This window comes from Zonotrichia albicollis, chromosome 3 (genome assembly GCF_047830755.1).
Source record: "Zonotrichia albicollis isolate bZonAlb1 chromosome 3, bZonAlb1.hap1, whole genome shotgun sequence".
Lineage (NCBI taxonomy): Eukaryota > Metazoa > Chordata > Aves > Passeriformes > Passerellidae > Zonotrichia > Zonotrichia albicollis.
Window position 1 is genome coordinate 57,599,901 of NC_133821.1, and position 17,964 is coordinate 57,617,864.

The 17,964-nt window shown below is 34.7% G+C and overlaps 1 protein-coding gene across 4 annotated transcripts in view; it reads left to right on the forward strand.

Moving 5' to 3' along the window:
• Window positions 1-17,964, forward strand: part of FMN2 (formin 2) — a 151,603-nt gene that overhangs the window by 113,461 nt on the left and 20,178 nt on the right. For all 4 annotated transcript variants that reach the window (XM_074537542.1, XM_074537540.1, XM_074537543.1 and 1 more), the window contains one exon: window positions 5,313-5,364. In XM_074537542.1, the coding sequence (XP_074393643.1) occupies window positions 5,313-5,364 (52 nt within the window). The remainder of the gene's footprint in view (window positions 1-5,312; window positions 5,365-17,964) is intronic.

Sequence of the window (17,964 nt, forward strand, 5' to 3'; positions counted from 1 at the left end):
GTCTAAAACAGTTGTATGTCTTGAGTTTCCAGTTAGTTGTAAGTCAAATATTTCTTTTTAGATTTTTTAATCCTGGGAAAGAGATGATATAGTGAAATATCACACTTTCAAACAAGAAATCACAACAATTAATAGTAGAGACATCAGATGTTATTTTGCAATATCTGTCCACAGAAAAAAATGGTCTGTATGTATAGAAAATAGATATATTCATGTCATTAGCTTTTTAAAAGTCAGATATCGTTCACGAGATATAGTGGTTAAATTTGGAGGAGACTAGCAGAGAAAGTTTTTTGTACTGAAAATGAGAGGATACTTGGCAGTTGTCTTCATCCACGGTGTGGCTTGATTTCTGCAGAGAACTTAGCATAACATCCACAATGATCCACTGAGGTTAGAGGGGACAATTTTGTGGTCAATCAATGGTTTATATCTTGCATTTGAGCCCCTTTTAATTTAATTTAATTTAATCTTCTAGGCTTCTTGAAAACAAAATACTGTTTACAGAAAACCGAATTTTACAATTCTTCTGAAGACCAGCATTTTCTAAAATGCCTGTGTCTATTTCTCACATTCAGTTTGGCGAGATACATCCCATTTTCACAAATGTTTAGGTCAGTTTAGTATAGTTATTCATATATGTGCCTTTGTAGATGTTTATATGGAACATTTTAAGGACTGTAATCAAAAAAAGAATGGGAAGATCAAACGCAAAAAACAATGACGTATCATTCTGGAATGTGGGTATGTCCTGATAAGGACAGAAGATTTGAGAATTCAGTTCATTAGACTTCATTTGTGAGATCTTGTTTGAAACCTCATTTTGAGCTGCATGAAATCAAGTTTTATGCCCCAATTATGAAACACCGAGCAGTAAATTTAAGCAAATTAAAAAAAAAAAAGAAAATGATAGAATAGAAATTAGGACATCTGATGTGAGTAATTTTTGAAGAGATACATATGTCCTGTAGTTAAAAGAATTTATATAAGAGCCTTGGATATAGTACAGTCCTCACACTTGGTAAGCAATGACGTAGGGAGGAAGGAATGTACTTGAATTTTGACCAAATATATAAAGTGTTTAGGAAGTATAGACCTCGCTCTAAAAGGAGACCAACTTTAAATAATCTGAAGGTATCTTAATGGAAAAAGCAGGCAAACAGTGGAATGTCATCCAACAAGAAGGCATTAAAGATGCTTTCAAACTAAAAAGGGAAAATATAACTAAACCAGTGCATGTTGTAAACCGTTGATAAGGTCGCTTCACTCTGTTAGAGGTCACTTTGACTCTAAATTGCTGTGAGTTTTGAGATGGCCATGTTTTTCAATGTGACCTAAGGTCATTTTTCAGCTATATAATTTGGAGTAGATTTTTCAGAATATATATGTCTTCAGGATTTGTGAAAGCTGCATGAAAAGTCCTACAATATATACAGTGTGTGAAAGCCAACATATAAATCTGCTACTTTTGCTTACCAATGTATTACACAAAATAGAGGGGTTAGTATTTCCTGTTATCATATAGTTTTTAATAGATTTGGAACAGTTTATTTGGATGTACTTCAGCAATTAGTGTCAAGAATCAAGTTCTTAGCTGGGAGTGCTAGAAAATATGATGAGCCAATAAAATATTTGGGAAAAAAACTAACTCAAAAGCAGAAATTCCTACATCTAAGCAGTGTCTGCTATATTAGCTGATGGATTGGAAATATATATTAAAGCAGATATGGATACTGCATGACTACAAGATTTCTTTAATGTTTTTCAAAGACAATCAAATAATATTTTTGAAATAATCTTGTTTCTTGAAGATAGAGAATAATTATAGAAGCAGAAGAGAGTGCTCAGATACAGTCAGCTGCCATGGTGTCCCAGGATTTATCTAATTTTTCTGTGTTGGCCGTTGATGATCACTATGTTGTGATCACTGTGGACTGGGTATAGCTACTATTTTTTTTTTTCATGTAACCTGTTGTAGGTGTTGTCTTTGTAACAGGGAAGTGCACTTTTTCCCCTGAATCTTCCTCCAAAGTGGGCAACTTTTAGCTGGTATTTGGCTCTTAATGGATATATGCCAAGAATGAAGAAGCCAAACCAGTGCCTTTCATGCACTCTTTTTATACCTGTGATGAATTGCTTTGGAGGAGGAAGTGATGATATAGATGCAGGATACTGAGTGAAATGATGAAGTATAATGCATTCTGGGACAATTCAACTGGATCCATCATAACTAAATTTTTCCTGCCCCTAGTCAAAGAGGAAAACATAATTTGAAGTAGTTTACCAATGGGGTGGTTATTACTGAGCAAAGTACATATAACCACTAATATCAGGTGATAATATTCCCAATGTACAGATTATAACAATCTCCAGCTGCTTCAACATCTAATAGTTATTCCATTGTATCCAGGATAGGACAAATTATGTTGTTTTGATAACAGGAGGTTTTCTTCCCTTGCCAACTAAATTTCACTGCATATCTTCAGCTAGCCATTTTCTACAGCTCTTGGATGTTAACTGTGTCTAGTGCAAAAGCAGTCATCTGATTATTTTCTTTGGACAGGGACAGATCTGAGTGCATATACCGTATTTTCTCTTTCACTGGTGCCACCTGTTGACTTGTGGAAGACGAATTGTTTTCATAGTATCTTTAACTTTTTCTGTCTAGAAAAATGATAATGCAAAAGGGTTGCAAATTTTTACCTGTGTAATATCTTCTGGTAAAATGAGGAAGGATCAAAAATATCATTGCATTTGGAACAAACTACAAAGAAATTCTTTAGAGAAAATTCTTTATTACCTGCATCTCTGCCATTCAAGGTTTCTACAGTTTCTTTTCATTGTGTAATACCAATTCTCTATTAATTTGTTGAAAGTATAGATACCAGAAATAACTTGGTTTTGTTTTGCTTTGTTTTGTTTTTCTTCTTCTCTGGACCACAATAACATTTTTTTTCTTTAATTGAAAGGAAACTTGTGCCCAAATGGGGATATTCTGACATGCTTTGATAAGCTTAGGATAAGATGCTTACACTCTTTTGAGAAATAAATTGTGGAATTTTTGCTCCATTACTGGTGGGTAAATTATTTGTAAACCTGTGCAGAATATTTGAAATAAAGAATAAAGTACCTAAAACAAGGCAACTCTAATTGTATTCCATCCCATCAATCTTGGAAATTATAAAAATACTTATATCCTAAAAATGCAACATATGCACCAGTATACAAGACTGTTGTAGGATGGAATATGGTAGCCTCTATTTCTAAGCATTGTTTAAGTGAAAGAAGTCCAAATTGCATTTTTCAGTTATAGAATTATTTGAGAGTTGCATCCACAGATACTTAGTGATTGTGTTAATGCAGAATGAGGTATTTGATCTTGTTTCATCCAGAGAGTTTGTGCAGTTTTTCTTTTGAACTATAAGTTTTTACTGGTCATACTTTGATTTTCAGGATTAAAGTATGGAAAAAAAGAAAAGTATTAATGAAATTCTGTAAAAGCTGCCACATTTCACCTGGTTTCTTATCCAAAGCAATGCAAGGCTTTCAAGAAAAAGTCTTAAGTCAGCCCAAATTCACTCAGCTCTGGGCTCAACTTCACTCAGAAGGGTTGTGAGCCCTCACAAACCTTCTGAATAATCTGGGCCAAGATTCAATTTGGTACTGAAACCTGTAATCATTCAGGATTCACATGCTCTTCAATTTCCTTGAGAACATTTACCCATCTCTCCCTCAGGTTTTCTGTGGTTTGCTGGATTTTTTTTTTCACTTTCAGGATAACGGTGGTGGAGCCCAAGACTTCAAGTAATGATTACCAAATCTAGTGTCTCCTGCTGCTAATATCTGGGCACTAGTCAGCAGTGCTACTGTTCAGAAGACTACATTGCTACTAATAAAAAGCATTTGCAGCACTAGACAAAGCTCATTGTTGTGACTGGGGAAAGTATAAGGCAATTCCATTTGTATTTCCTTGCTACAGATTTCACATGCCTATTTCAGTGTATGTTTGTAAATTACTGTTGATTGAAACATTTTAACTGAAAAACAGTGATTATCTTTGTATCTTAATTATGCCATTGCTTTGCTTTTTTCAAAAAATTTGAAAATTTTCAAAGAAAGTGTATCTATGATGCAGAAAAATAATTTTAATGAGTTAATATTGTAGAGCTATGTCTGGAAAGTGGAATACAAAATAGCTGAAAGGTTCCTTTTTTTTTAGATTTCTATATGAATGTTATAGCACTGACATTTGTTACCAGGACACCTCAAAGCCTTTTCATTTTTTAAAACTTTCTGACTCTTGGGAATACTGTAATTCTTCTTGCAAATTAACAGTCCAGAAGTCTAGCAGACTGAACAAAGAGCCAAGTACCAAATTAAAAGAGCTTTCTGTTTAAGCATGCAGACTTCAAATGAGATTTAAGTTGTATTACCTGAATGACTGCATAAGTATAAATTTCACTTAAGCTCATGCTCAGAGCAGATGGACAATTGCTTTGCACATTGGTGATGCCTAAGTTAACATGCATGTTCTTATAGATTTTTTGTTAGGTGTTCTTTCAGTCATCTAAATTTAGTGAAATGTGGGCAAAAAAAAAGAGAGATCATGTGGCAAATGGAGAATATTTTCACCATTGTGTGGGAAGGACAGTTTCTTACTGTATTAATAATACAATTAAAATATTAATTATATATAAAATGATACAAGTAAAATATTAATTTCCTTCACATGATCACTAAATGCTAATATCCTTCATGTAAAAGTAATCATGTTTTCAATACAGGCCTGCTTCAGCTCTCGTACTTCACTAATGGTTGTGTGTGCAGGGTGAGGGAAGAGTTTTCATTTGTAATTTCCACACAACTTGTACAAAAGCTGTAAGGCTGAATCCTTCCTTCTCTTTGCTCAGCTTTTCCTCCTCTTGGTAGACAAGTTCCCGTATCATTTGAGTTTTTGGAATCATTATTTAAGATCTGATTTTAAGTCAATTTCATTATTTGGTTGTTGTTTAGAATACTGGGAAATTTTTTTTTTCCTTTTCAAGGCTTTGAGTTTTGGATTGCTTTCTATTTGCACTGGTGGTTTTGGATTCCTTTTTAATAGGGTTATCAAAATTTGTGTTGTTTTGTTTGTGTGGTTGTTTGTTGAATGGGGGGGTTGATTGGTTGTTTTTTTCCTTAGAATTGATCTACATCAGTATATCCTCAGGTGGTTTCTATATATTTTACACATGACATATGTAAAATTAAAATTATCCTGTAACATCTCTATCTTTCACCTTGTTCCTAATTATTTGATTGTATTTTTACAGCCAAAATAGACCAAGAAAATGAAGAGAAGTCACTGACAGAAACACATAAAAGGTAAGAAGGAGTAATGTCATAAGACCTTTCTTTGAAAAATATGGTGTTTTTAGCAGTTGATGTATTGGTAGCCAGTATTACTGTGTTTTTGAGTGATATAGAAATGCATTTAGAAAGAAAAGTGATATTTAGTTATTGTGAATTTTAGTTTGCAAATGAAGAAAGTTTGGAACAATTTAAATGAATATTGTACATTACTCCTGTCTTTCAGAAAATGCATTAACCTTATGTAAAAATAAATTCAGAGTATACCATTTGGACTGAGAAAACACTGTTCATACTACACCAGTATCATGGTCATTTGAGAGGTATTTTGCATTCCCCAAACAAGTATTATTAGGTACCATTTCTTGTACTTATAAAATATTCATTTATTAAAAAAAACAACTTTTTTGTAATAAACAAATTAAATGTAAAATTAAATGTGACTTCCATTGTAGAATTGCTAATAGATCTTCAAATACTGTTTTTTGTGGCAGAAAGCAAAATACCTCATTAAATTTCATTCTGTGCAGTTGAGACAGTTTTCAAAACTGGGAACCTCACTCCATTGCACAACATGTGGTTTGTTCTGATTTTTTTGGAGACTTCTCTAGCAGCAGTGTTTAAATGGGAAAGATTTTTATCAGTCTCAGATCAGCAAGAGATCAAAATATGGTGCACAGCATTTATACCCCAAATTTAGGGAAACTCTCAGTCTGTATTTGTTTTTCTTTCACTGAAAATAGCATTTTCTTTTTTTACTAGCTACAGCTATCACTTAATAACTACTAATGCATATATCCATTCTATATTCCCAGAATTATTAAGTCTCTCAATAGGATTCCTCTAAAAGATATCACTATAAAACTTCCTAGTTTTCACTAGGTTTGTCAGCCATTCTGTGGCCTCAACACCCAAATTTGCTACCTGCAGTAATGCCACAGGGTGGTTGATGTCTTTCCTGGTACATTTTTTCTCTATTTCCTTGGGCCGTGTACCTTGGGGTAGTACCTGAAAAAGAAGCCAAGGGGAGTGAGTGCCACAAGAGCCTCCCTTCTTACTTGTGGGGAGATGGTGGGTCCTTGAGTGGCACATCAGGGGTGTGGAAAGGGAGTATGAGAGAATCACAGACAGCTGCTTTGAACTGGTCTGTGTTGCTTTAAGTTTCATTACAGAATATTCTGAGTTGGAAGGGACTCGCAGGGATCATCAAGTCCAACTCCTAAATGAATGGCCTCTAGAGGGATCAAACCCACAACCTTGGTGCTGTTAGCACAATGCTCTAACAAGCTGAGATAATATTAGGGTATTATTGCTTTGGCTTAGTATCATGCCTCTTGCTCAAGTATATGAAAGGCATTCCTGACATTTCTTAGGTTTGTTTAGCTGCTTGGTTACATAATTCTTATCTTCAAAATTTTCCTTCGCAATAAAACTTTGAGAGAAGTTGGCACTGTTAGGAGATTGTTGTGATGCCTAATTGCGCTTTAAAAAAAATATTTGTTTTGTCAGAAGTGGATTTGAATACAAATCCAAAGGTGACAGAAATCTAATGACAGTGGAATCTTCAATCTGTTCAGAAATCTTGTGACTTATCACTATCTTTTGGTATCTAATTCACTTTCCCTTCTAATCGTTTTCCCTGACAAGACTGGAACCATCATATCAAAAACTTTCTACTGGTTTTATTATCCTGATGGGGAAGAAAACAAACTGCTCTAGGAATTCTTGTTCAGCTTGGTCTGCTTCTTCTGACTTTAATCCCTAATTCTTTCTTCTCCCAGCTCCTTTTACACAATTTGTCAAAGAAGAAAAATCTGCTTCATCGCTCCTCCTTTCCATGAATATCTAGCAAGAATATTTTCTTTCTTCCTTCCACCTTCCCACTGAAATTCTTGATCAGATTAGTGTTTTTTGTAAGAACACTGGAGACAACTTCATATACAGTTTTAGTATTATGTGTGATTATTTCAGTAAGATTTTTAATTTAGCTTGAAAATAAAATGCTTGGGATCCTTTTTGTCAGGGGTGGATGAAAAAGATGATAGGAGCTTAAGAAGCTAAATAAAAGATTAGTTGCATTTGACTAATCATAGGTAGACAGCAGTGCATAGGATGACAAGACAAGCAAGTAGTGCAAGGAAAAGTGATGGATTAGATGAAGCAAAGTTAATGTGATTAATGTGCTTGGATTTTCCTTGTTGAAGTGGATGACTTCAATCTATGTATAAGTTCAGGTCTACTGCAGGAGAGCATTTCTTTAGCTTTCATTAAAAACTATGATTTTTTATTATTAGTATTAGTAGTTGTATTAGTATTAGTATTAGTATTAGTAGTAGTATTTTCTTTGTTAGTTTGTCTCCATTAAAATACAAAAATCCAGAAGAAAAGATCTTGTAGCAATAAAAAACCCCGTTTCTGAAATGAATAATGATTTGGGGAAAATGCAGCAATGTGTATTTTAAAAAATCTCAGTTGTGCAATAGAAGAGCTGAAATGGAAAGTTAATCTTACACAGAAAATGAAGACAAAGAAAATGGAATGTCTGCTCCAGGGACTCCATACAGTGTATAGCTGTTCATTTGTCACAAGTGAGAAAATGTTTAATCAGTTTTGAAATGATGTATTCTCTCTTTATTTATCGTGTTTAGTGACTTTAAGAGTGTCAGTATGTAAAGTGTTTATCCTAGGAATGGATTTCTGGCACATGGATAAAAATGAAAAGTGAAATGTTTAGCTCACAATAGGCATATGTTCCAAGATCTCTCTGAGTAAGTATCCTGAGATGAGAAGAAAGCACACAGGTCTATGTTTATCTAGCTTACGCAGGCAGACAAGGAAGGCTCCAGCCTGGTATTAACACTGAAGTGACATGGAATGTCTTCACCAAACCCCAAACAATTACATCATTCCCTTAACAATATTGATAAAGTGCAATAAGAAAGAACCTGGCACTTTCCAATTAGACCCTCATTGCTAAATGCTTGAGAAACTGTGAAATACTTGTCAAGTTAAAGCAAAAAATCACTCATTTGGGGAGAGGTTAAAGAAGTAAAACAGAAAAGAGAGAGGAGGGGGAAAAGATTCTTCTGTATTTTAGGAATCCTTTATTTGGTGCCCCTTTCTTTTTTCTTCTGTTTTTATTTTTAAATTTGAAACTAATGTTCTCCATCCCAAGACTTGTATTATAGATATGCTCTCTGTTTTGTGTATTTTCATTTACTTAGTGTTAAATATTTTTCATCTTTTCAGATGTGAATTTACTTAAGCAGCAAAAAAAAAAAAAAAAAAATTGAAGTCTTGTTGTTTCCAGGTATGCTTAATACAATTTCAGAATGAGATGAACTTGTATCATAGTATGCACAACAAGTAGGAACCAAGATTGCAACAAAATTATCATCCAAATAATGTGACAAGTGATACCTCATTTGCTGGGCTAGGTTGAAAGGCAGTAGCAACAGCAGAAATACCATTTTGCAGACTTAAAATCAGAAATTAGTTACTCCTCTTCCTGCACTTAGTTTCTGAAGAACCAATGGCCAAACAACCTGACTGAAGTTACTGGAAACAGCATTCAGTGAAGGTGAAGGTCATAATTCTCTGCCTTGATACCTCACCAACTGAATAGCTCTAGAGGAGTATAGTGGAACTTTATTACTTTTTCTTATAATACCTCACCCAGTATTAAGTTCTTATCTCCTTAGAAGGCTTCCAGATCCACATCTTTTTAAAAAGCAATTAAATCCAGACTTGGATTGATCTCTCTTCCACTGAAATAGTTAAGATGCTCTTTTCCTTCCCCTTTGTCTGCAAACATTTTTCTCTTCTTGGAATAACAACTTGATTTCAAAAATTTAATTAAGATTGTTTTTTTTTATCTAAGACGCAGTCAAATGCTTTTCAATTTTTCCTGTCATCTCTTAGTGTAACAACGAAGCATTCGATTCTGAATTCAGTTCAGCAGCACTAAAAGTTTAGTTATTCATATTTCATATAATTAATTAATATTCCACTCCTGTAGGAGACAGAGATATGTTAAAGAATACTAAAGATTTTTTTTTTTTTTTTTAGTATTTCAGATAGTATAACCCTGCTTGAAGTGATAAGTCAGTAAGGCAACAGTCTCACACACTGGTGGTTTAAAATCATTCACCTGTTTTTTCTGCTGATGCCTAACAAGACCTGGAAAGACAGAAATTCTGTTTGCTATCCTGGCTTTCTGTAGATCACTGATTTAAAAAAAAAATCCTAGAATTTCATTTTTTCCTTAGTAAATCTCAGTGCATTATGAGAATATATATTTGTTTTATAAAAAGTCAAACAGAGGACTTTTTGCCTGACGTAAATATCAAGTGGGGAATTTAGGATGTGTGTGGCTTGGTATAAAATGCTCATCTCTCCACGTCTGGATATTTTTATTTGGTTTATTTTATCATTTCCATTCTTCCATTACTTGCACATTCCAGTGATTTTTGGGCTTTTAAGTGCTTTCTGAGTGCAGCCTCCCAGGCACCTCTTCTGTTTTCAGGACTTTTAATAATCCAGTTAGAAATGTGTTGTTGCTTTCTTTTGCTGTAGCAACAAAATGACATTAATTTTGAAGAGAAATGTTTACCTTTAAATTGCTTGCAAAAAACCCCCAGTATTCTTGACACAACACTCTTTGCAGACTTCCATTGACATCACTGAACATGAGAACTTGGGGAGGAACAAAGGTTTACACCTGCTTATGAGCTGACAAGTTGATGACATTTAGAGAAATAGCAGACAGTATGGTACAATGGCACTGCTGAAAAGCAACACCTCGAAATGTAGCACCTAAATCTGGTAATCCTTTAAAACATTAAATGTTCCTCCCACCTCCCTACCCTCCACACAATGTTTTGGATTGTTTCCAAAAGTGAACTATAAAGTTAAAGAGAAAATTGAGTTAATGATAGAAATAAACTGGTGAAAAGCTTAGAATGGAAGAGGTGTGTAGTTTAAAAAAAAAACAAAACCAAAACCAAAAAAAAAACCCAGCAGGAAACTTTTAACTGAAAGGCAAGAATATGCTATTGGACTTTGTCTTTCAGTACTCTTTGACCATTCATCTATTGTTGGTTGCTTCACTGTTATGTCTGTTTCTCTCTGTGTGGCTCCCAGCATGTAGGCTGGAATCACTAAGGGTAATACATTTCAGACTCTAGGTATACATTAGTTGGATCAGCAAAAAGTAAATACTTGCTGAGCAGAGGAAATGTGTATAGAAGAAGCTTACAGACTGTTAAACAGTTTGGATCATTCTAGTTTAGTATCCTGTCTCTGACAAAATATCAGGACGGTAGATATGCAGTAATGGAAACTTAGCCAGCAGTTCAGTTATGTCAGAAAGTCTCTTCTAAAATATGGGTAATTGGTCTTATCCTGGAAGATGAAGTCCTTGTGCTTTTCTGAAAATATTTGCCAAGTGACACAAGTCCTTAACCATTTAGATGATTGATTTTTGCCTGTAAGAATGTTATCTTTAAAAGAAAATATTTTGGCCTACTGGTTTTGAAAAATAATTTTATTTTATTGGTTTGAAATTAGTTGGCATTTTATGGCATTCAGTGCTAGTATGAACAAAAGTTAATGCAACTCCTTACAGACTGGGGTACAATTCAGAGATCTAATATTCTGCAATGTAAACTGATTTTTATGCAACTTATTGTAAAGTTCATGTAGAAGGTTTATTCTTAGATCTTAGAGTAAAAGGTAAAGGATGTTATTGTTTATTCTTAGACCTTAGAGTAAAAGGTAAAGGATGTTAGTTTAAGGTGCAACTGCAGTTACACAGCTAAATAGCATTGATGACAATACAGCTAACACCCTGATAATAATATAGTTAAAATAACTTGCATCTGATCAACTCAAAACTAATGCCATGGCATCAGACTGAGGATTAAAAAAAGAGAATAGAAGAACCATGTAGCTAGTAAAATTAGTGGGAAAATAATACATGAATTAAAGTCTTTCAATGTGTCACATTTTCTTTGGCTTCCAGTTGATGTTCAGCAGGTGGTTTCACTGAGTAGCCCTCAAAAATTCAAGATACTCCTCTTGAGCTGTTGCAGCTGAAGTAAAGTGCTTGTGTGTGTATGTGTGATTAGCTCCAGTGCCTCTCCCTTGTGCATCAGCTTCTGATTATGTTCAGCAGGACTTTTCTTTCATCATGTTGTCTACCTGAGCTGTTTGGTTGGTTTCCTAAGGCCTCCACAGTCAGTGTTTGCATTTGCAAGGTCTGTGACTTAAATGTGGATAATGGGTCTCTTTTATTCTCTTATGCTGATTTGCCACTGGAGTTGTTCCTTTCTTCCTTGCTGCATGTTACAATTTACTTTAAGTATTACAATATTATGTTCTTGTTATGTATATGCAAATAGAAAAGCAAAACGTCAGGGATGGGATTTAATTAGGTCACAACTGCTGTGTTAACTCATCTGGGAACTATCCAGTAATAATCTGTGCAATATAGGTCATTCCTTCCATAACAATTTCCAGCTGATGGAAGGCTGCCATCCACAAGCTGATCCGTGATATAGTTCTACTTCTCATATATGGGGATTAGGTGACTAGGAGAGAAGTCATTGTCTCTTTGCTCTTCCTCTGTTTGTTGCTCACCCTCATTGCCTTGTTTCTTGACTGCTTTAACAAGCTAGTTCAGAAACAGCTTCCATGGGCCAGATCCCCTCTGTACTATGTCTTACATGAGGGCTTCTCATGAAATAACCTCACCCGCTTTTTTTCTCAGCTGCTGCCTGAGAGATAGTTCTACCGTGATCAGTCTGTGAAGGAAGTAAAACTTTCTGCCTCCTCCTGAGGAAAGTTATTAGGGTGTGGTGACCCCAGACCAGAAACCCCAGGAAAAGGATGGGAACAGCCCAGAGATAAGCTTCTTAGGCCAAAAGAGATATGGTTTTTCTAGCTTTGCTTGGATGTGTGAATATTAATGATTCACAAATCCAGAGCTGATATGTTTATTTAATACAATATTTCTATTAATTTCAGTGGCTGCCACCTTTTCATGGGCAATCCTTATAGAAAATAGGGATTTTCTGCCCATTTTCTGTACTCATCTACAGAAAGGTTCTTTCACTTCTATGAAGAGAATATATTGGGATAACTTGAGACCTGAACCTCAAGTGCTTAAAGTTTGAAAAATGCAAATAAAGACTTTTCCAACCTGACAGTTCATCAAGAGAGATTTTGAAGCCTTTCGATTTCCTGTCATGGGATTTTTCTGTAATTGACTTTGAGAATATGAAAACCCCCATGAACAGTTCTGTTTTCAGCAAAGGATCAATTTCTTCTATTCATAGTTGTGCTGGCTGTGATGATATGAGTGGATGCATGTTAAGGAGAGAGCTCTTGCACAATGAATTAAGAATGCTCTTCCGAGCAATCACGAAGGGTTAAGTTGAAACTGCATCAAAAGACCTTTAAAATGCTAGGATGTTCTATAATAATCAAGTATTTCAGACAGTTTTTATTCTATAAAGAATAAAACTTCAAAGAATAGAAACTGAAACCTAAGTTTGACTTGAGCACCATAATAGAAATTAGTATGATTATGTAAAAAACCCCTGTACATTCATTTCACTTCCTATATTTAAAGTGTATTTTTGTCAATGCACATATATAAAATTTTATCTATGCTGAATTATACTTTTAAAGGTGAGCTAATCTTATGTGTACCTGAAATTTTGTAAAGCATGTGTGTAGTTTCCATCTAGATATCTAAATAATTTGCTCTAGACTTAAGAAAAAATATTATTCCATTATATAATTGGTATTTTCTCAGATAACCCTGACCATGCTTCTTCATGAATTCACTTATAGAAATGAGCCACACCATGACAGCATACAGATTACAAGGCTGAGGCTGTAATCAATAAATTGAAAAACCATAATAAGCTTTTAACACAATATTTAGTGCACAACAGTTCTGCACTATTTCCTTATGTAGTTATAACCTCTTTAAGTAATAATGATTGCTTAGAAGGCCTTCAGTGAACATGAGGAGTGTTAATATAAAGATCTGAAGTCAAGCTGTGCTTTCACATGAGGCTTTTAGCTCTTTCTTAGAGCACTGAGGCAGCAGCTTTTGTGTCAGCCCACTGCTGTTGAAATTCATTCTACCACTTTATTCTGTGTCTAACAGCACCTTATTATTTCTTCAAGTTCAGCCAGTCAAGGGTTATTTAATATGTTTGAAGCTCACATGTTTGTCTTTTTAAGAGAGAAAAATAGTTTTCTCTTGGATATGTTACTGGGCCTGACTCTCCAGTGCACAAAATTACATGGTATTGTTTTACACATGCTCACATTGCCTGTGTCTAGCTCAGCACAGAGCTAGCCATATGTCTGGAGCAGCTTAGCTGGCAGGCATGGGCATGATATCCACACTAACATGAATTAAAAGCATTGAAGTCCAAGATAGAGAGCCTTTACACTGATGCAAAGAACTCAGGTAACAGTGGGTTGCAGCTAACACCAATGCATCTAGAGAACTTTAACTACTTCAAACCAAGGGTTTGGGAGAAAGTTTGAACTGATTTAAAATTTTAATTTTAAAATTCATGGAAGACCACATGCAAATTAAAAATGCATCTGAAGAGTCATGCTAAAAATACTTGATTTTTGGATTTTTTTTCCTTTGAAGTGGCCTGTTAGAAGGCAAAGAAAAGACAAAGTTCTGTTTCTAATGCGCTTTCTCAATTCATATTTTATTCTGAATAATATTCTTGAATGGAAATATGACTGATAATATTCACAGCAAAATTTAAGTTCATGTAAGCCCCAGTCACTGAGTGAGATGTAGCTGACCAATGTTTTGCATGTGATATAACAAAGGTAGCAAAAGTACCTCTAACCTACATTTCCTGATCTTTGATTTTCAAATGGCTAGAATCTGACTCAGTATATGCAGAATGGCTTTTTCAGCACAGTTTTTTAGTCAGCAGAAATTCTGTTTGCCAAGATAGCTCCCTCCTGATAAAATTTAGCACCTAATCCTATGCCACCTTGGATAAAAGATGGTATTTTTATATCAGTGGAGCACTTGTTAACATCAGAATAATGCAAAAAAAAGCCTGGAATCAACCCAAAGCTATAGAGGGACCAGGTTGTATCCTATTGTTTTAGAGATGAATGAGAATAAAAATACAAATTAAAAAATAATTAAACCAGTGAGGGAAGATCTTGCAGAATGCTTTTTAAATGTAGTATTAACCATGATCCCTAATAGCCTGATGTTTACAGAAGATATAAGCAACAAGGATAGATTAGGCAAATTTCATCACACCCAACCAATATATCTTAATCTGGACCTGATAAAAATATTTTCTAAAATAAAGGTTTTGAAAGTCTCAGTGGTCAGATTCAGCTTTCAACAAAAGTATGATTTAATTTAGTTATGACCATTTTGTTTTGCTGGTTTGCTACCTGCTGTCATGAGGCACTTTGTTCCTGAAAGACAGGAATAAAGAGATACTCTCCCATTGAATTAAGTAAATAGAAGGGTCTGGAGCATCAGTTTAAATTCAGGTTAAGTAGCAATCTGATATGTGAAGGGTTTATTCCCTGTTAACACACTGAGATGGTTGGTCTTCCTAAAAAATTATTTTTCCCAAAATGTTTAAGTGCAAAGCTATAGTCCTAATACCCATGGAATTTAACAGTCTGTGTCACAATATATGCTCTGTGCTATGTAACAGCATCCAGGTACAGGGTCTGCTGCCATTTGTGTAAACTATGGAACTTCTGCATTTGTGTCACTAATAATTATGTACAGCTGATAATATTGATCATTGCATATCATCACTAAAGTTGTACAGCATTCCTAGTAGTGGGAGGGAGGGTGTTAAAATTCTCATGAACAAGACAGACTGGCCTGTCAATACATAATTTTCTGTTCCTCATATTGGATGCTTTTTGTTGAGCTTTTTTTTGGGAGAAAAAAAAATGGTGCTTCAAAGGTAGAGGGATTTTTTTTTTTTTTTTGCAGTTACTGAAGCTGCTAATTTTCATATGGTTGAAGCAATAAGAAGTGTTTCTGTTTAATATGAATTTATGGGAGGCAAGGGACCAGGCATGAGGGAGATTACTTAGGATTCAAAACATTTCAAATGTTTGGCACGTTTTTTTTAGAGGGAAGAAAAAATCTCTTGAGACCTTTGTTTTCTAAGGAACAATGTTACAAAATACACAGTTACACAATATAAATTGGCAAATGAAAGATGAGATTAATGATTCTGGAAGCTAATTTAAGCTGGCATATTATCTCAACTTTCTTTTTAATATAAGAAAGTTACTTTTATTCCTTTATAAAAAGGGGGTGGAAATAAAAGGACAAGAAGAAATTTCTTTACCAGCCTTCAGGTACTGGATATCTTGAATGAACCTATACTTATTTTTTGCATTTTTTCACTTATAATTATGCAGAACAAGAGACTGCAATGAGGAGAGGAAATTATACATTTTTTTAAAAAGTAAAGAAAAGGTGAAGAAAGTGATGTAAAGTTATAGTGCAGAGAAGGACCCTCAACAAAATACATCAATAGAAAATTACACCCTTCACAAAATGCTGTGCATATAAAGTTTCCTAACAGGCTTGTGCTATCTCAGTCATCAGGATGCCGGTACTCTTTTATTTTACATATTTTGTGCGACCTTGTTGAACTGGTTGGTATTCTATCTGAAGATTAACTCTTGCTTTCAGATGTTGAATACAGTAGGAAAATAGATACAAAGCCTTGGCCTCTTTATATAACAAACCAAATGCTAATATGATTGTTCAAATTATTAGCATCCAGGAAGGAAATACTGTTACCTATATATTGTACGCACCTTCTGTATATATAGACAACAATTCAGGATCAACACTGTGAACAGGCTTACAGCTCATCAACTCAGTTTGGCTTTAAATAAGACTCGTGTCAGATTTAAAGTAGTAGGCACATATAGTCTTTTCTTTCCCTTTTGCCTTCTTTCTTTTGGTAGAATGTGCTTAGTTCTAAATTTTATTAATGAGTTTAATTGAAAAAAGAGGTACTTTAGTAGTTTCAGCTTGATTTAGAACTGCTTCTGAAACACAGCTGCTTCACAAAAGTAACAAGTTACATCATTTACACTAACTGTTCTTAATCACTAATGCACATAAGTGATGCTTAGAGATTCATAAAGCCAAAATAGAAAAGAATATCTATGTTCAAACTTTAACCAAAATATGTAGTCTATTAAACAGAAGAATATTAAGTAGAACAGAAAACCTTTTTTACTGGTTTTAAATCCACATTGGAGCAAACCTTCACCCTTGCAGGTGATTTAGCTTGCTGTATGGGGAAACCAGATACATGTGTGTTTGTGTGTGTGTGTGTGTGTGTGTGTGTGTGTGTGTGTGTGTTCAGCATTTCTCAGAAAGGTCAGCCAGGGCGTGTCTGTACCTATGGTTACCTTGCTATTTGTTTGGCCAAGGAAGCCTGATCAAATAATGCTGAGATGAAACTACTGCTGTCTTAGTATTGTTGATTTGTTTTAGTACACGTTTATAAACCAGCCAATGCATCCCAGACAGCAGGCTTGAATTGGAATTGTGTGCAATGTTTTGCTAGCTATTTTCAGAATAGAATGAGAACAAAAGCTGAATAATCCATAGCGGCTCTTAAAATATTCCTAATGGATCAGATCTATTAGCTAGTGTTGCTGTCAATGAGCTATTTGCAATGTGAATAGCTTATTTTCTTTTTCATATGATTAAATTTGGTTTGGCTGTTAGTACATCCGTTCCTTTCTTCCCTCCAAATAGAAAAATCACTTTCATAGACTCATAGTTGTACTCAAGGGAGCACACATAAAAGTCCAGTGATTCATTCATCAAATTTCCACATTTGAGTAAGCAGTGAGTTCAGAGATCATTCTGAAGTGATTTTTCTGAATTACCCAAACGCTTGAACCAAAGACATTAGAAGACAAGAAGGAAAGAAAAGGAACTAGCCATCTTTCCTGATGCTATTTCCTTTCTTACTTGTCAGAGATGAGCAACTCTTCCATTGTTGTGAGAAAGATGATGTTATTTAATTCTCCTTCAGGGCCAACATGAGAGATAGGAAACCCAGTCTGTAATCTGTTTAAAGATTTCTGGCTTTTGCTGTGTCAGGGTGAGATGGTAGTGTGAACATCACTGTCTTATTTTTAATCATGCTTGAAAAGTCAGGCTGTTAGAAGCAAAGGCAGTGATCTCCTTTACCTCTTTTAATCCCTGAGTTGCATGCCCTGCTTTCCCTCTTCCATGACTCAAAGATCTTCTCTAATGCACATTCTTTTCCTTTAAGACTCTCAGAAAGAGTATGCATAAGTAGGAACCTTTTCACTTGAGAAATGGACACTAAGCAATGCTTGTTTCAAAATGAATGTTTAATTTTGCAGATAGGTGAAATGAAATTTAAACAGGTCAGATGAGTTTCCCAAGTCTGTATGATGCAGAAGTTAATTTGAGTATAGGAACAAAAGGCTTTTGATAACTAGTTCTTTATTTGATTCAAAATATCTATGAGATGCACAGTTAGGAAGAGTAACAATGGTATTTTGTTTTAAAAT